Raw genomic sequence first — 19653 nt, 5'->3', positions numbered from 1 at the left:
GCCTGGAGTTCACCTTATTTTGAGGACAAGATAATGCTTTGTTAGTGGCTTTCCTGGCCAGTTAACTTTCATTTTTGCCCTGGCCTTTTCCAGTGTGGGAAGCCCCATGCTCACTATATCTGGGAATTATTTCCAGTGGTATGCATCCAACCCTGTTAGTTTGGGGAGGAGGGAGGCTAACCGGGGGAAGAGCCTGGCCTCCCTGACCCCGCCTGCCCCAGCCGGGGAGCAGTCGCTTCTGAGAACTCAGTTACTTTTGCTGGTGGATCCAGTCGGGTAGTGATCGTTCTTATTCTTTCTAGAATTTCACTTGCTTCTGATTCCTCTTTCAGCCCTAACTCTTTCTTTTTCTGTCTAATTTTATAACCCACTATCCTGTTCAGCCACTGCTGGATCCATCCCTAAGTCCTCTATCTTGGTTGTGCTAGCATTTCTCCTGCCCACTTTCTCTGGACTCCCAAAGACCCCTCTTTTCCAGGTACAGAACCTGACCCTCCGAACACAGCAGACACCAGCTGCAGCAGCCTCGGGCCCTAACCCCACTCAGCCTGTCCTGCCCAGCTTGGCCCTGAAACCCACACCTGGCAGTAGCCAGCCTCTGCCTACCCCATCACAGGGCAGGAACACTGCTCAGGGTTCCCCTGCAGGTGCCAAGCCTGGCGTAACTGACAGTGTGGTGGAGCCACTCAAGAAAGGAGATGGCAATGGCAGCCTGCCAGGGAGCGTGGAGGGCCGGGCTGGGCTCAGCCGAACTGTTCCTGCTGTGGCTGCCCACCCCCTCATTGCACCAGGTAAGGGCTACAGGAACAGAATCCAGACCAGGCTGTGAGTCAGGAGGAATCTTTGAAACCTTCGTTTTCCCCATGGACCAGCTGTGTGTCTCTCTCCCCTCTTCCAATCTTGAGGTGTTCATCAGCTCCTGATTCTGTTTCAACTTTCTAGTTTGATTTCTGTTTCTAACTTTAAGAAAGGAAGCCAGATGTGTAGGAATAAATGAGTTCTTCACAGTGGATCTTGGAGTACACTATCATATCTCTTAACCTTGAGTGAGCAGAGGTTGGCAGGTGGACAATTTTCAAATTCCCTGTGACTCAGTGAAAAGAATTGGGGCTAGCCAGAAGCACGGAGGAGCCACGCAGGGAGTGGGGAGTAGAGCATTTGTCTTCTCATCATTCAGCAGATGTTTGTTTACTGGTGTTTGCCAGTCACATTGCCACACATCTGGGTGTGCAGAGATCAATGAGAGCAAGAAGGGCACAGTCTAGGTGGGGAGACTGACAGGTGCAGACAGGCTGTAAGCTCCAGCCACTGTAGGAGCAGGAGTGGGCCAGCCTTGTAGAGAGGAGCTGAGAAAGGCTTGCCAGTAAGGGTGACACTCGAGAATAGATCGAGGAGATTAAAAAAAGAAAGAAAAAAACAGCAAATTCTGCAAAGGGAATGAATCAGTGTTCCCTGGCTCGACTCCTTTCCCTGCTTGCTAAATGTTCCCAGCACTGCCTATTATAGGCAATCTTTAATGGGAAAAATCTGCCAAAAGTCCTAGAAGCCAGACTTTATCGGTCTAGGGAAATAAATAGAGTGGCGGGCAATACGGCTTGGTGTTAAAGAAAGACTCTGGTCATATACCTGAGAAAACCACTAACCCTCTGCCCTCATCCAGGCCATTTTACCATTCAATGTAACTTGCATCTTTTTTTATTGAAAACCCTCTATTTGTTTACTCTAAATTAAAACCAAGATCATCTAAGCATGTGTGTGTGTGTGTGTGTGTGTGTGCGCGCGCTCACGCACACGTACACACACAGTTCTGGAGATTGAACCCAGGACCTCACATATGCTAGGCAAGCAGTATACCATGGAGCCATATCCCAGTCCTTTTTATTTTTTGAGATGGGGTCTCACTACGTTGCTGGGAATGGCCTCAAACTTGTGATCCTCCTGCCTCAGCCTCCCTGGTATACCGCTGCATTACAGCTACTGTGCCCAGCTCACAATATGACTTCTTACCTAAAGGAGCGGGCAGGCAAAGGGAAGAAACCAGATATATAAACAAATCCATTCAATTTCATAATCCTATTAGGTACCGTGGACCACAGATGATCACCTCACTGCCAGGCACAATGGTCAGAGGTGCCATCTCCTGAAAGCATGAGCAGTGACCCAGCAGATGAAGCGAGGAAAGGTATCCCAGACAGACAGAGGGAAGCACATAGAGAGCATGACCCTGAGTTGGAAAAAACTGGGCTGAAATAAATTTATTCATTTTTTGAGACTCCAAGTGGCCACTGCTGAGTGAGGAAGACACTGCCCTGCTGAAGCGCCGTGGCTCCCAAAGTTTCTCAGTGGCTGACATGGCTTTCCCCAGAGACTCCAGCCTCTTCCTTTTATGGGAAAAGAAACTGAGGCTCAGAATGGTGAAACTCAAGGGGATCTTACAATGTGCTGACAGCAGCTTGGATTCCAGCTAGAACTTGGAAGCTGCGTTTCTTCTACATTCTCACTCGACCCACAGACCCTTGAACAATACCAGGACTCAGGACTCCCTGAGAACCCCATTCCTGCCCAGTCCAACATATGGCTTCTCTCTAAACCTAAGCAATCCCCCCAAAGTCTAACAACTTTTCAAAAGAAAGAACAGTTCTTGGGTTCTTCCTCCTGCTAGACATCTCTGGGTTCTCAAGGAAATTAGATAGAAAGGGACCAGCACTTAGGGAAAGTCCCTCATCTGTTAATCTGCTAGGCATTTAAATCTTAAAAAAAAAAAAAAAAAAAAAAAAAACCTTAAGGTAGGTATTTATCCATTTTATAGATAAGAAAACTGAGGCTCAGAAGAACTTAGTATATTCTAAGTTCTTAAGGTCACCTAAGTAGTAAATGGTAGAGTTGAGACCTAACTCCATATCTGGCAGAGTCAGCTTCTGTCCTTAATCAAGCCAGGTTGCCCCTTAGTTCTTATATTGCTTTGGGGCCTTCTTGGCCTTGCCTGATCCTGACCCAAAGCTCAAAGAGTCTAGGCGTTCTAAGACTGTCTGGACTTTGCAGAGCTGGTGACAGGCTCTCTCTTCTTAAGCCCTGTAAGCATCAGTGAGAAACAAACAGTCTTGTGATCCGGGAGCCTAGGTGTGGCTTGAGACTAACAGTGTGTGCCCGACACAGTACAGAGGCCAGGGCCCCATGGCACTCTCCGTGGAGCAGCTGTGAACTGAGTGCTTACTACAAAGACCCTCTCCCCAGAGACGCAGATCAGTGGGCTTTGCCCTGCTCCTGCCTCCCACCGGCCTCTCCTATTCTGGCCACCCCTCCTCTCTACAAGCCCTTGGTTCCACTCCCCTCTCTCACCTCCCAAACGGAAGGCAGCTGGGGGAGGCTTAGGAAGCTTGGATCCTCTGAGGGCCTCCAGAACAAAAAGACTAAAATAATTCTTATGGCCTGCTGGGGACAGCGTGAAAGCAGCACCTGTCTTGGGCTTCACAGTTCCCCAGGCAGAGGTGACTTCTGGCCTCCTACCCAGAGGACCCACCGTGAATGAGCCAAGGGAGGGAAAGATCTGAGGGAGGAGTGTGCTCTTGCATGTGAGGCAGAGGGTGTGCGTGTTTTGTTTGCTATTTGAGCATTTTGGGGGCAGCTAGCAGGCAGCCCCCAGGGAAAGTAGCCAGTGGAGACCCTGGAGGGGTGCATGTGTTCTCCTGGGGTGTTTCCTCCCCGAGAGGCAAACTCTCCATCCCAGCTGGGACTGCTCCCACTGACAGCTGTTTGGGGGCAAAGCTCCTCCCCCATGGCAAGCTCCCTGCTGTTCCTGCTCCTGTCACCTTGGCAACCAGCTTCTTTAGGCTCTGCAAATAGAAAAGGTCCCTTATGCCCTGAAAGGGGGCGGGGTGGGGGAGGGGAGTACAGGGAGGAAGGGAGCCTGAGGTTGCACTTTGGAGGGGAAGGCAATGGTCTGGTCTTGCCCTTCTCAGTGATAGGAGGACTGGACCACAGAGGGCAGAAGAGGAGCAGGCAGCAAGGGTCTCATGGGCCTGGCCTCCAGGGAGTCCTAAAGGAGTTGGGCCACAGCTCTAGCTTGGTTCTTGGAGTCCTCATTGTAGAGGATAAGCTCCAGGCTTTGGGTGCACACTCAGCCCAAAGGTGAGGAGAAAGTTGCTGACCGGGAGGGGGATGCTGTGATAAAAGGGAGCTGTTGGGTCATTGAAAATCTGGGGTCCTTTTCACCCAGTCCTGCTTCCAGATGCCAGGCCTTTGTTCCATAGCCTCAACCCGCCTCAGGACACTGAAGAGAGAATTCTCTGTTGGGCAGGCCTGCCACATAGCTGCTTTGTTTAATCACAGAGGGTATTCTGTGTCAGGGTGCAGAGATTTCCATCTGTAATAGACTGGACAATGTGATGCTTGCTGATTTTTGGATTCTCGGATACCACATTTCCCTTCCAAAGCAGCCACCAAACGATGGGGTAAACACACTTTTACTTTCAGAATCCAGCTAACAGCAGTGCATGCAGGTGAGCCTGTTGTCTCTGGAAATCAAAATTCCCACCAATTCTAACACTAAAATCATGGAACTAGCCATGCAGGTCACTTCAACTATCTACTGTAGAATCACATTTAAATAATGAAGAATCTCTTCTTACTATTCAGGGGGAAAATCCAGAAGATATAGGTTAGCAGTAGAGGAGTTTTATATTTTGCTTAACATCATTCACTGCATATATATGTATGCATATTTCTCTGTGTGTGTCTCTGTGTGTGTGTGTGTGTGTGTGTGTGTGTGTGTGTGTGTATGAGAGAGACAGAGGAGAGAGAGCCCACTGTGATACACAAAAGGCCTTGGAATTGTTCAGCTTTCCTTCTTTCCTAAAATTCTTTTTTTTTTTTTTTAATTTTTTATTGTGGGTTGTTCAAAACATTACAAATTTCTTGATATATCATATTCCACACTTTGATTCAAGTGGGTTATGAACTCCCACCTTTACCCCATACCCAGATTGCAGAATCACATCAGTTACACATCCATTGATTTACAAATTGCCATACTAGTGTCTGTTGTGCTCTGCTGCCTTTCCCGTCCTCCACCCTCCCCCCTCCCCACCTCTCCCCTCCCCTCCCCTTTCCTAAAATTCTTTACCTAAGGCTTCTATTATACTACTTCCCTGGTCGCTACCAGCTAATAATAATAATTTCTAGTTAGTGAACAACCATGCTCTAGGTATTGTACTAACTATTTACCTATCTATCTCATTTAATCATAACGGTGATCATTCCATTGCATAAATGAAGATCTAGTTCAGAAAGAATAATTAACTGCCATTCCCAAATGATTCTACTCTATCTCTTGTTGATTTAGCAACTATTATGTGCCAAACATTATTCTAAGCACTACAGGAGTTACATAACTGAATAAGAGCTGAAATTTTAATAGGGGGTATGAAAATTTGGGTCATGCTTTTAAAAATGAGTCTGTTTCACGCGAAACAGAAGGAGGATTGTCTCAGCTGGCCCCGAGAAGCACCTGAACCCAAAGTGGACACATACATACATGACCATCTATGCGTGGAGGTAGGACCTGTCTTTCCTTTTCCCTTGCCTGCTGCCATTAGCTGTGGGTCTCCTCAGTCCTGTGCCCCCTGTGTTTATTTTTAACTCTTAAAGGAACTTATCTGTTCCCACCCCTCAGATACCTGCCACCTGTCTGCCAATAGCTTCTCAATATGCATCCATCCCTGCTCTCATGCCCTCTCCCCAGAGATTTCCAGCTTCTCTAAGGTATTCCTACTTTGATTTCATCCCACTTTATACCATTTTTTCCCTAAGAATTCATGAACAAACAAAAACAAAACTTCTGAAGTCTTCCTCTATGGAGAGTTCCCCTTTCCCAGATTCCTGACCACTTTCCACAACCCCAAGGTCTTCCTAAGCCCACTTCCTTCACCAGGGAGGCAGAATGTTCTAGCAGGAAAAGCAGGGGCTTCAGACTTAGACCTGGCTTCAGATCCCAGTTTCATCACTTACTGGTTTAATGATCAAGTTTCTAAACCTCAGTTTCCTCATGTATAAAACAAAGGAGGTCACATTTTCCTTAGTCTGTATCAATGAATGAGAGGCCTGCGAAAATGACCAACACAGAAAACGCTCTTCTCTTTCCCTTCCTGTTCCTACCCTTACCTTATCACCAGTTGATCACCAGGTTCTGATGATGCATCCTCTGTACTGGCTTCCTGCTTTGCGCAAGGCCAGCTGACTTGATGAGGCTTAACTGATCTCCAGGACATCCTTCTAAGCTGCTAGAATTATCTTCCTAAACAGCTGCATTGTTTCTTTCCTGTTTAGAGACCTTCACTGTGTCTGTATTTCCTACCTGGCCAGTTGGATTGTCGAGTCTCTATAAGGGCCCACAAAGCGGCATGTTGATGAGTGCTGATGGATGACTCTCTGACCTGGGTGGGACCTTCAAGACCCACGACATACCACTTGATTGCTATGGCTTCCTCACATAGACCCTCTGTTTCAAGCAAATAGGTCTTGTCTCTTCTCCCACTCCCACCCCTTTGTGACTGACCTGACCAGACATATTCCTTTTGCCTCCTACCTTCTGCCAGAACACATCCTTTTCATTGTCCATCCGTCCAAGACTCCCTCCAAAGTTCTCAGCAGCCACAGTTCATATTCCTGGGCTTGCTATATTCGTTTGTGCTTGTTAACAGCTATTCACTCAATCGTAAGCATTTGGAGCTTTTGCTGTAGGCAAGCCACTGGGCCTCATTTGTCAAATGAAGTCAACTTCCCCTCAGCCTTCTGCATTGTGGAAGTCATTTGGAAATTACTCTCAGTTCTTGGTTGTAAAATGGGGACACTGCTCAATTGCCTCAGAGGCTTCTTATTAGGAATAAATGAGATTCAAATTATGAAAACTGAGAATTTCAAAGCAATGGTATTTTAAAAATGTCATCATTAACTGAGCATCTTCTGAGTACCAGTCATTGAGCAAAGGCAGCAAACGTTTTTGTGGTTCAAAATATTCTGTTTGATACTAACAATTACCCTAGATGCTATGTATCATCATTTACAGGACAGGAAGTCAAGATGCAGAGAGGCTTAGGCAGTTTCTCTAAGATGATAGGTGGCAGAACCAAACCCAACCCAGATCTACCTGACTCTAAAACCCATGCCTGTACTCACTTCCCTGTAGTGCTGTCCCTCTGCCAAGGGAGGGCAGGGGCAGAGATGCAGAAAACAGTTTCTTTTTTAATTCTCCAAGCCACTCAGCAAGGAATCCTGCCCACACAAGAGTATCTGGTGGTTTTGCCAGACGCTGCCAAGCAGACCCAAAGACATTAAGGCTGCGCAGAATGTGACAGAATGCCCTACACGTCTGTTTTTATGACCTAGTTTCCTCTGACAGGGAAACTCCCCCTAGTTCTCCTTCCCCTCTCAAACCTCTCCTGACCCTAAGCCTGGAGGGAATGCATCACAGAAAATTCATGTAGAATTGTTTTAGGTCTTTCTAAAAAGAGCACCCTTGCCGGATATAGTTGTGCAATTCCAGGGGCTCAGGAGGCTGAGACAGGAGAATTACAAGTTCAAGAGCAGCATCAGCAACTTAGCGAGGACCTAAGCAACTTAATGAGACCCTGTCTCAAAATGAAAAACAAAAAGGGCTAGGGATGTAGCTCAGTGGTAAAGTGCCCCTGGTTAAATCTCCAGAATGAATAAATAAACAAATAAATAAATTTAAAAAAGTGACCTCATCTTTTCATGTGTGTGTGGAGCTCTGACCTCTAGTTAGCTTCAGTCTCAGTCACCTCCTGAAGCCTGGTCACATGAGACTTCTTTGGAGCAGAGCAACCTCTTGAACATGGTGCACAACTTAGACCCAACCTAAAAGTGCCTCCTCATCTGGCTCCCTCCTACAGACACCCTGGGCTGAGACTACTGTACAGAGCACTCTGTGGGTCCCTTAATACACCACAGTACCTATCCCTCCAGGTCTCCCCATGTGCTGTTCCTTTTGTGAAATTTCTAACTCTGAGCCATATTAAGCACTTCCTGAGGGAAGCCTTCTCTGCCCTCCTTCCAAAGCCAAATCCTCTTTTCCATGTTCTTATTATTCTGTGCTTATCCTGTCACAACATTTACCAAATGATGCCGAAAGTCTCTGTCTACCATCTGCCTCTTTTACTAGACTGTAATCTAATCTAGGGACCATGTTTTATCCAGCTCAAGCATAGTGCTTCCTCTGTAGTAGGTGCTTAGTAAATGCTGACTGACTGAATGGTTGAAAGTATATCTTCACTTAACTTTTTAAATCTTGAAAAGTAGTGGTTGGTAAAAAGATACACCATTTCTCTCCCACAGGCATCCTCCAATGGAAGTCAGTTTACTGGACTCTCAGAAAAATAAGGCTGTAGGCAGACTCACCACCCGTAAGCAGGGTGCTCGCAGTATTTCTAAGACAGTGAGCTGTTCCCTACATATGTGAAGCCTTGAGATCAATAGAGAACTATTATTGATAAATTTTGGCAGTGGATGCAGTCAAGGGAGTGTGCCAGTGACCCCTCAGTCAGCCCTCCTGCCCGAGAGATCTTAATCCTCTTGTTAGTATCAACACACTGGTTTGGAAGCAGTGAATTGGCCTCTTCAGATTCTAAGGAGGCAATTCAGGTTAGAGCACCAGCCAGGAAGTTGAGCGATGCTTCAAAGCAGTCTCTCCTTTGAGCGAGGTCCTAATTTGCAAAAGCCCTCAGCCCGCCTCTCCCCTGCTCCATAACACAAAGGATTGATCAGGCTTTGCAAAGCTGTGGTTGAGATCCCCCAGAAACGGCCCATGTTTCTTAGAAGCAATGAGCTTTCTGGCAGCGAGGGAGTGGGAGCTGGGGAGAAGCTATTGGTCTTTAGGAAGAAATAAGAAGAAAGGTCTGGAGAGATTTTTGTACATTAATATTTCACAAACTGATATACCCATCCTAGCTGGAGGGGAGGACATGACTTCTGGTATTGTGGCCTCACTGCCCCCAAATTGAACAGGGAGGGAAAGGAAGAGGGAGAAAGTGAATTGATCTTGTTGTGATCATCAGAAGACATTTGCTGATCACCTACAAACTTGCCATTATGTTAGACAAAGCAGAGGGTAAAAGAAGCACTGCTTTAATTAGAGCACATCTTTTGGATTAAAAGATAAGACTCAAAAACCTTTGACTCAAAAAGCATATAGTCTACTTGGAGCAATAGGACATCTACACACAAAATAATAAAAGTATTCCCATTTCATTTAATCTAAGACATCTCTTAATTGTAAGATGTAAGTTATTTTACTAACTCTTAAGAAAGAAACTAGCATCCGCTGTAATACGCAGCAGCCCAATTCCAAAGATGCTAAAATGGAGGGGAATAATCAATTTTTTTAATCAGTGAAATATGTATATAGGAGAGTACCTATTACAAATGAATCAAACAAAGCATTCAGGAACTCTAGGGAAATACCTGTAACTGAGGTTAAGGCAAACAGAGAGAAAACAGGAACTGAGGCCCAGCCAAAGCCCCTTAAACCTGAGATCACTGATGTGAAAATACCTATTCATTCTCTAAAAGCAGAAGGCAGGCATCCCCACAGGTGGAGGCACTAAGACTGAGGCCCAACAGACATGATGGGACAGGAAGTCTTATGGCACAATGAGGGAATCAGGGTGGGTGGGTACAGGAAGGTCAGGATAAGCTGGCTGGGTACAGGGTTCAGCCAGCTAGACTGTTGGTGAGACCGTGTGGCCTGTGGGATGATATCCATCTCACCCATGGACTGGCTCTAAAGAGAACAAGTCCCAACATACTCATTCACTCAGTAGTGCTGACTAAGCATCTTCTAAATTCAAGTTATTTTGGAAGAAACAAATGAGTTCCATAAATCTTGCTTACTAAGATTAGTCATTTATTGAAATAACTACAAGATAGATATCATGCTTACCTCCATTTTAAAGATGATGGCAAAAGGGTACAGAGAGGTCAAGTCATTTACCCAGCATCACACAGATGGTAAGCAACAGAGTTGGTATTCAAACCCAAGCATATTGATTATAGAACTCACATTTACTGCTGGGCACATTGCATCTCAGAAGACAGTGTTAATCTGAAAAACTTTAGTGGCAGTTCAAAAAATGGAAGAGTCCCATTGGCTATATGCATCAAGGAAGAATGACAAAAATTTGGTTTATGAGAAAAGGGACTAACTGTACAGGGGATAGGGCACAGCACAGTGAATGGCAAAGATTGCTTGGGTCAAAGAAATAATAAGAATAAAAAGGTTAGTTTATATTGAAAAGAGATCTTGAATGCCAGGGGCTTGGGACAACTATAGATAGGAGAGTCCTTGGTGGCGTTCAGTCAGGGGTCAGATCTGAGCACTAGGAAAGATTAATTTGCACTCTATTCATAGGATGAATTATAGCAGAAAGAAACTGGAATCAGGAAAAGGGTTATAAAATTATTGCAATACTCTATTAAAAGGATTTTTTTTTTACCCAGGGTAAGTTAAACCATGTGTTTTCTTTTTTAATTAACCTCAAAAATACCTATTCATTCTCTAAAATACCTTAGGATCTTTGATCTATGAACTTATTTAAGTTTTATGAGCTTTATTTCCAGGTTGGGTTATAGTGGCATTATTTGTCCTGAAACGATTCCCTTTGGTTTTCTATGAGCAGCACAGGTTAGGGGAGAGCAGGGAATAGGGTGGGAAGTGCAGGAATAGAGGGCCAGGAGCTAGTGGTTTCCTCTCCCAGCCTTTGGTGTTAGCTTTCAGTCACTGTAGCAACCACCCAATCAGCTTATAAAGAGAAAAGGTTTATTTGGGCTCACAGGTTTGGAGGTTCCAGGCCATGACTGGTTGGCCCCAGTGTTTTGGACCTGTGGTCAGGCAGCACATTGTGTCAAAAGCACATTCATAGTAGTTGAGCAAAACTATTCACCTCCTGGCCAGGAAGCAAAAGGAGGATGAGGGGGCAAAGGTCCCATAGTCCTCTTCAGGGGCAGCACACCCCCAGTGACCTAAAGTCTCCCAGGGCTCCCAGCACATGGACCTTTGTGGGTTGTTTAAGGTCCAAACTACAGCATTTGGTACAACAAATATGTATTATCTCTAAATTTATTCTCTGTCCTCCACAAATTTAGACCTTTTGCCTCTTTAACCTTTCCTTTCTCATCTTGTTAATCCTGAATTTTAAATCTTCCTACTATAACCACCCCAATCAAGTTGTAGAGCTAGAGAAAATTTATATGAGCACCTAGCCCAGAACTCTTGTTCCACTGGGAAAAGTTGAAGCTCTGACCACATCGTCAGCAGGTGGTGGGACACACCACTGATGCTCTAAGCTCCCCTGACATGGACCACTTCCAGCTCTCACCTCAGATGGGTAGCCCTTGGGATGACGGTGTCCATGGGAATGGGTTGCATTTTCAGTGACACAAATACCCATCACTTGCAGGTCCTTTTGGCCACTGGGGTCTAATAGGCATCTACAGTATCTCTCAGGTGCCTTATCAAGAGTTGTTTTTCAAAATACCTGAGTGTTAGTTTATCTGATGAACAATCTTTGCTGATTGGTAACCTCAGAGCTATCTGACATAGCATTAGGAGACAGGACCTAAATTGGGATCTGGGACAATTTATTTTATAATCACCAAATGTCTGCTGGCAGTTTCCACCAAGGTCCCATCATCATCTCAAACTCAACACATTCCCCTTAAACCACATCAATGTCAAGTTTCCTAATTCCCCCATCCAGGGCAATTCAGATTAAAATCTATGAGCCATCCAAATTCCCTCTGTACCATTGTGACTTTCCTTCGTATTGCTTCTTGTTTCTGTTCTTTCCTTTCCATTCCTGTTGGCATCCTTCTTGGAATTCCAGTTGGGCTGTGATGAGACAGTTGGAAAGTTGCATATAGACAAAAATTTTCAAAAGAAGGTACCTCGCCTAACTCAATTTGAAATCAGCGTACCTGTAGCATCACAGAATTCTTTTTAAAATACTAGCTTGAGACCGGAAGTTGCCTTTTTCTTGGTTGTGAGCCTCTAGTTGTGAAATCCATGTGTAAGCTTCCAGCTGTGACTGCCAGGGCATTCACATGGCACAGGCTCCTCCTGTGGGTCTCCAGCCACGGGAGTCTGTAGAGAGTGGCTTCTACTTGGGATAGAATCACTGAGCTACCCTGGGTGCCAGTAAACAGAGGGATTTGTGGGAGGAAATCAATCACTTGAGCTGAATTCCCTGAATCCTTAATATATACAGAGCAGCCGCTAGATGCTGAAGGGATTACTAAAAAATATAAGCTTCCTTAATCTCAAAGAGACGGCCTAGTTAAATAGCAGAAAGAAAAGCTAGCAACACATGGAAACAAAGAGATTCCAGATCAGGACAGGCATGATGGCACACACCTATAATTCCAGCCACTGGGGAGGCTGAGGCAGGAGGATTGCAAGTTCATGGCCAGCCTCAGCACTTACCAAGACCCTGTCTAAAAAGAGAAAGAGAGAGAAATTTAGATCAGGCCAGGTGTGGTGGTTCATGCTTACAATTCAAGCTACTTGACGGGCTAAGGCTGGAGGATCACAAGTTTGAGGCCAACCTCAGCAATTTAGCAAAACCCTATCTCAACATTAAAAAAAAAGGGGGGGGGGGTTAGGGATGTAACTCAGTGGTAAAGAGCCCCTGGGTTAAATTCCCAGTACAGGAAGGAAGGGAGGAAAGGAAAAGAAAAGAAAGAGAGAAAGAAAGAAATTCCAGATCAAGACATGTTTTATCTTCTTGTAAATAAACCCAGCACTATGTTAGGTTCAGGATAAAGAGATACATTGTAGTTTCAGACCACTGGGGATTCATGACTTAAAAGGAAGACAGATAAGTAGCAATATCACCCACCAAGAATAATATTATTATGACAGAGGTAAACCAGGGATGCTTTGAGAACCTAAACTAAGATGGAAATAATATTTATAATTGTATCTAGAAATGATTGATCATGGCTGTGTGCCAGGCACTGCTATACAAATTATGTCATTTGCTTACATTTTATTTTTAGGTTTTCCCCTCCTTTCATCTTTACAGTGATTTTCTGGGCAGAAACTATTTCCAATTTTTGGATTAGGATGGTGAGTTTTGGAGAGGTTAGGTAGTGGTAACTAGTTAGTTCCCATGGTTTGTCAAAAAAAAAAAAGGAACCAGGAGTTCAGCTCTGGTCTGCCCAATGCCAGTATTGGAGGACTACTGTGTCCACTGACTCTTCTTCTAGGAAGCTCAACCTGGGCAGAGCCAAAAGGATGGATAAGGATGAACCACGCAGAACTAGGGGTGGATGGCGAGGAGGTTGCAGATATTGCAGGCATAGAGAACAGCAAGTGCTGGGCTTGGAAGAGAGAAGAAGAGGAAACACTTAGAATCCAGTATTTCTCTGAAATGTGTCAAGGAAGCCTTCTCAAGGGACATGAGTTTTGAGTCAGGCTTTGACAGGCAGCCCATAGAGCCCAGTGTTTGACATAAGAGAAAAGCAAGAAGGGAGTATGTGTTGGACTCTGGCATTGACCAGGCCAGGCTCTAGGTGAAACATGAAAGGGTACATGGCATTGGGGAAGCCCTTTATTTGTGGGTGCGGGAGGGGTGCGTCGAGGGCCACGGCAGACAAGCTTCAGCTGTGCCTCTAACCTGGTGTTTCCCCTTCAGCTTATGCGCAACTACAGCCACATCAGCTCCTCTCGCAGCCATCATCAAAGCACCTGCAGCCCCAGTTTGTGATCCAACAGCAGCCGCAGCCACAGCAGACCCAGCCGCCACGACCTGCACCCCAAGCCCAGTCCCAACCCCAGCTCACCTCAGTCCCTCCAAGCCTGGCCCTGCAGCCTGGCTCAGAAGCCCACACCATGCCCCTGGGCCCAGTTACACCCACCCTGCCACTCCAGTGTCCCACTGCCAATCTGCACAAGCCCAGCAGCAGTCAGCAGTGTCACCCTCCCACGCCAGACCCTGGGCCTCAGAATGGACATCCCGAGGGCATGTCCCACACCCCTCATCGCAGGTTCCAACACACCTCAGCTGTCATCTTACAACTACAGCCTGCTTCACCAGTGGTGAGTAAGCTGATCCTAGGGTGCGGAGCGACTGGGGAGGCCACAGCTCAGGCAATCCCACAGCCCCATTTGATGTGTTTTTGGGTAGGCTGAGTGTTGAAGTCATCTCTGGGTGTTCCAAGGAAGATGACTGAATCCTAAAGCCCTGCCGGCTGCCCCAAGCTCCACAGAAACGGGGGTAGTGTGTGAGAATGCAGAGGCAATTTATGAGAAGACCAATCTCTTTGTCCTGCCCCTAACAGCCCCAGCAGTGCTCCCCTGATGACTGGAAGGAAGTGGGACCTGGGGAGAAGAGTGTGCCTGAGACTCGGTCAGGTCCATCACCACACCAGCAAGCCATTGTCACTGCCATGCCTAGTGGCCTGCCTGTAGCCAAGAGCCCTAGCATCCAGCAGTCTCCAGCTCACGGTATGAAGCATAGTGGGGCCCTTGGAGGAGGGGAGAAAGTCGGTCTTCCTAGCCATCCCCTGGCACATTTCACCTGAGCATCTGGAACGTGAGGGTAAACTGTAAACCCAATGAGGCAATGAGAAAGCTAGGCAGTTAGAAACAAGAGGGAAATGAGAAGCTGCATCAGGGATGCAGACAGAGGACCCAGGAGATATAGAAGGAAATTGGTAGAGAAAGAAAAGGAGAGTTAAAGTTCTAGAGCCAGACTCTACAGCCTTCATTGTCACTGGTGTCAGATGTATGTGCAGATAGTCGCACCAAGTTGAGAGTTGAGGTAAGGCATCCTGTTGTTGATTGTCTGCTTCATTTAGTATGAGAAATTTTCAATTTCTTGAAATTGGAAATATGGCAAGATGGTTGCCATATCTCAAAGATAAGGGGATCTAGAAGGGATTCAGAAAGCACCTTTGAGGGAATTGTGCTCAGCCCTGGAGTCCCCACGTGTCTGAGAGTTACCGCCCAAGATTTAGGAGGCTGGATCCCTCCTCCCTGATGGGAGAGTCTCAGCAGGACCTCCGCCCTCTATAGAGATCCATTTGCTTCCCTTTCCCTCTCTGCCAGTTCGCACAGAAATCTTGGCCCACATCTCAGTGACATTTTGAGCCATGGGCCACCTGCAGCTCAAGGAGGCAGTTCAGTCACGATGCTAAGTGTGTGCTAGGAGTAGGGATGGGAGAAACCAGAGAAAAAGAATCTAGAAATTGAAAAAGGAGAAGGGAGGAGAAAAATACTTTGGAACAAGGTAGGGCTAAAAGTTTATAAGGACCTAAAAGGAATAGGGGATGAGATCAAGGAAATAGAAAGCAAAATAATATGGAGAAAAGATACTAGAAAAATTAAATATGGGAAGGAAATCATCCATTCTCATTGTACACTTGCAATGGTAAGAGGATCATCATTCTGGAAAGCAGCCTGGGGGTTTGGCTCACTGGTCCAGCACTTGCCTGGCATGCATGGGTCCTTGGGTCCCCTGGGTTCAATCCCCAGCACTGAAAAACCACACTCTCTCACACACACACACACTCAAAAAAAAAAAAAAAAAAAAAAGCAGGCCCATTTTTTTCATTTATTTATTTATTTTTAATTTTTATTTTTTGTTTTAATGAGTTACACATGACAGTACAGGCCCATTTCTTTCTGGAATTGCTCTAATTATCAGAAAGTTGCTTTTCAAGTAAGCCAAAACCTGCCCTTCTGGAACTTGACCATCACTGATGATGATTCTGTCTTAAAAATTTTAACAAGAATCCATCTCACAGTATCATTGACAGTTGTTATGTCTCCACCATCTTCCTCTAACAGAGAGAGAGAGAGAGAGAGAGAGAGAGAGAGAGAGAAATTGAGGCCATGCATGGTGGCATGTAATTGCAGCAATCCGAGAGGCTGAGGCAGGAGGATCACAAGTTCAAGGCCAGCCTCAGCAACATAGAGAGGCTCTCAGTAACTTAGGGAGATGCTGTCTCAACATTTTAAAAAGAAGAGAGGGCTGGATGGAGCTCAGGGGCAAAGCACCACTGGGTTCTATCCTCAGTTCTAAAAAAAAAAAAAAGAAGAAGAAGAAGAAGAAGAGGACAACAATGACAAACCCCTCCAGGCTAAGGACCTGAGACTTTTTTCATTTTTCTCTATGACTTTTCAAAGCCTCCATTCCTACCATTCTAGTCTTGCTTATCGATCCATGTTCTTTTACTTGTTTTTCTAAAGTGTGACATCCAAAATTAAACACAGTACTTCCAAATTAAAAAGTCACTAATCCTTATAAGCCTTTTAAGAGACAGGACTATTTCCTAGATCCACATGAAAAGGTAGGAAAGAACTAAAATTTGCTGAGCACCTACTATGTGCTGGATACTCTTCTGTCCTTTACTCACTCATGATACCCCTGAGATAATTATTATTATCCCCATGATTCACAGGGGAAAAACAAAAGCCTAAAGGAACTACAGATCACACAACTGTGAAAAGGCATCAATCTGGCCCTGGCTCCTAGTGTAGTAATTCCCTCACCTTCCTTCATCGATGTACTGTGGCCCCATATTAACTCCTCCCACTCATGGGAATGGTGCTGTTGGTTCACAGAGTACTATGTCAACTGAATTTCAGAGGGTTGGATTTAGTTTTGGTTTTATTTCAGAGGGTTTTTGTTTTGTTTTGTTTTTTCCCCATGAATTTGCTATCTTGCCTGGTCTCTCCTCAATCTCAAACTTTCACAATTTATATTTTGAACCAAAATATGATTAATTTTATCTTCTAAATGTTACCTTGTGAATTTAGCCCATAATTCCATCCTAACAATAATTAGTGATAGTTAATACCTAACACTTATTAAACTCTTTCTAAAAGGCTTTACATACATTTCCTCATTTGATCCTGACAATAACCCTCTGAATAGGAACTATCATTTATCCCTATTTTAAAAGTGAGAAAACCACGGTACAGAAAGAATAAAATGTGGGAAAGGAATTTTTTATATATGAACCCTTTTTATTCATTATGCTATCTTTTCCACTTAGCTTTGCCACCTGTAATTATACAGTACGATTTCCTAGTCTTTTACCAATTTGCTGATAGGAATGTTGTATAGGACCTACTGAGCTACATACCCTGTCTCCAGGCTGTTGCTAATCAACATTCTTTGTTCAAGGACTTTTTATCCTACATCCCCTAAGTGAACTGACATTTGCCTACCTTCTTTCATTTTGTCCACAAAGCTCTCAAAATTATCTTTCTGCAGAGCACAGTGGTGTATGCCTGTAATCCCAGTGGCTCAGGAAACCGAGGCAGGAAGATCACGAGTTCAAAGCCAGTCTCAGCAAAAGCAAGGTGCTAAGCAACTGAGTGAGACCCTGTATCTAAATAAAATACAAAAGCGGGGGTGGTGCTGGGGATGTGGCTCAGTGGTTATGATCAACCCATAAAAAGCATCCTGTTCTTGAGGTCTTATCTTATGAAAGAAGTAAGCCTTGCATAGTGGAAACAATTGCCAAGCAAGCCTGCCTTAAATATCCATGCATTCGTGTATGTGTGAATGCCTGCGCTGTTGGTTGGGAGGCAATACACAGACTGTCCCAACCTTCAAGGAGTTTAACATCTGCAGGGAAAGATGTAAGGTACACAGGAAGAAAATTACAGTAAAAGCTAAGGTGCCATGTTAAATGCCATAGAAGAATCTTAGGTAAGTGCTTTACAAGTGGCAAGGAAGGAAATAAATCCTGCCAGGTAGAGATTACAAGGATGAATTCCAGGGAGGAAGTGGCATTGTGCTAGATCAGGGATTGGCAACTACAGCCCCAGGGCCACATCCATCATAACCCTAGTATTAACAGTTTGCAAGCTAATAATGATTTTAACAATCAAGAGAATATTATTTTGTGATAACAGGAAAACTCTATGAGATTCAAATTTCAGTGTTCATAGCGAAGTTCTGTGGCATCTCTCATACCCCAATGACAGGGTGGATAGCTGGACAGAGACCATGTGGCCTGTAAATTCCAAGATATCTCCTCTCTCTTCCCTTACAGAAAAAGTTGGTCACTGCATTTCTTGAGTCTGGAATATAGAAAGTTGAGGAAAGAGCATTCCCAGAAGGACCAGTGGAAGTTAAAGGGGTGGGGTCAGAAAGTATGGGTATGTTTGGGGAATAGAGAGAAGCTGAGTATTCAATCCCTCATTACCTCAGTTTGTAAAGCAAAATATAATATGTAAGAAATGCAGAGACACCGGGGTAAGGAAATGTGAATATTAATAAAAAAGAGACTTGAAAAATAGTAAAGTGGAAAGAAAAGGAATGATGGGAAATGGAGAGAAGTAAAATTCAGAGAATGCAAAATAAATATAAAACATGGAAACAAACAAAAGGTATAAGGCCAGAGGGTTAAAAGAGACAGAATGATAGAGAATGAATAGGAATACCAAGAAAGGCAAGATGGGGGAATATTGGGAATAGACAGAAATTCGCTGTGGTTTATCCCCAGCTCCTGGGGTGAGAATTGTGTCATGTTGTACATCGTTCGAACCCCACAGCTCTTAGCATGTTTTCTGACTGAGGGTATTTCTCTAGACTGTTCAGGTTTAACTAGTGTGTTCTGGGAAGAAAACTAACATTTATTGGGCTCCCACTGTGCGTCAGGCGCTGCAAGCAATTTGTAAATCAGTTAACCCTCACATTAAACCTAACGGGTAGGGATTACGCCCTTTATGGAGGTATGACTGGGTCACTTTAGTCATTACTTCCCCTCTCTGATCTTCGGTTCCCAGTGGGGAGGATAATGACCACTTGGAGGGTTATTGTGAGCACAGGACAGAGGGCGCGTTCACTTAGGCCCTGACACATACTCAGCCCTCAATTACTAGTGGTCGTTATTACGATGCTTGCCTCCCAGGCCCCACAGACAGTGAACCGTCAAGGCGGGAGTCACAGGCCACTCCGCCCCGGGGCACTTCTGCGGAGGACAGGGGCAACAGTGCTAGGGCGCGCCACTCGCCTCCCGAGACCCAGACCCGCTCGCCCGGCCGCGTTGCCCCGCGGGCCCCGCCGTCCCCGCCGGCCGCGCCTTCCGGAGGGCGCGGGCGGGGCTCGGGTGCACAAAGGAAGCGCGCGGCCCGGGCCCACGGCCCCGCCCCGCGCCCGTCCCGTCCCGCCCCGCCCCGCGCGCGGGCCCCGCCTCGCCCTAGCCCCGCCCCCGGCGGAGGCGGCCGCGGGAGCCGTCCCGGACGCGCCGCATTGTCTCCGCGGCGCTGCAGCCCTCGAGCGCCCGCCGCGCGCGCGCAACCCCAGCCGCCATCCGCGCCCCCGCCCGGGCCAGCGCCCCCGCCGCCCTTTGTTGAGGCCGGCAGGGCCGGTGCGGTCGGATGCGCCGCGGCAGCCCCGGGCCCCGGCTCGGAGGCTCCCGGCGGAGAGGAGGCGGCCCTCCCGGGCCCGGGACCCCGCGCGCGGCGGCGCCGGGCCGAGGGGCTGCATAGGCCCCGCCCGGCCAGGCCCAGCCGGGCCCTGGACAGGTCAGTGCCGGGGCGGGAGAGGGGTTCTCGCCTGGAGAGGCCGAGGCCGTGCGCCGCGCTGGAAACCCGGCACCGCCCTCCGGGCTGCGCGCGGCGGG

The 19653-nt window shown here is 46.3% G+C and overlaps 1 protein-coding gene across 2 annotated transcripts in view; it reads left to right on the top strand.

Annotated features, from left to right (window-relative positions):
• The window catches only part of Phc2 (polyhomeotic homolog 2), a 104684-nt gene that overhangs the window by 59137 nt on the left and 25894 nt on the right, over nucleotides 1–19653 (top strand). The window contains exons 8-10 of one of the 2 annotated variants that reach the window (XM_027937122.2): nucleotides 479–791; nucleotides 13704–14107; nucleotides 14350–14515. In XM_027937122.2, the coding sequence (XP_027792923.1) occupies nucleotides 479–791; nucleotides 13704–14107; nucleotides 14350–14515 (883 nt within the window). Of the gene's footprint in view, nucleotides 1–478; nucleotides 792–13703; nucleotides 14108–14349; nucleotides 14516–19332; nucleotides 19556–19653 lie in introns of those variants that run through there. The other variant, XM_027937121.2, reaches the window with a different exon arrangement.

Source organism: Marmota flaviventris, chromosome 10 (genome assembly GCF_047511675.1).
Source record: "Marmota flaviventris isolate mMarFla1 chromosome 10, mMarFla1.hap1, whole genome shotgun sequence".
Lineage (NCBI taxonomy): Eukaryota > Metazoa > Chordata > Mammalia > Rodentia > Sciuridae > Marmota > Marmota flaviventris.
This window is presented reverse-complemented; position numbering and strand designations above follow the sequence as displayed.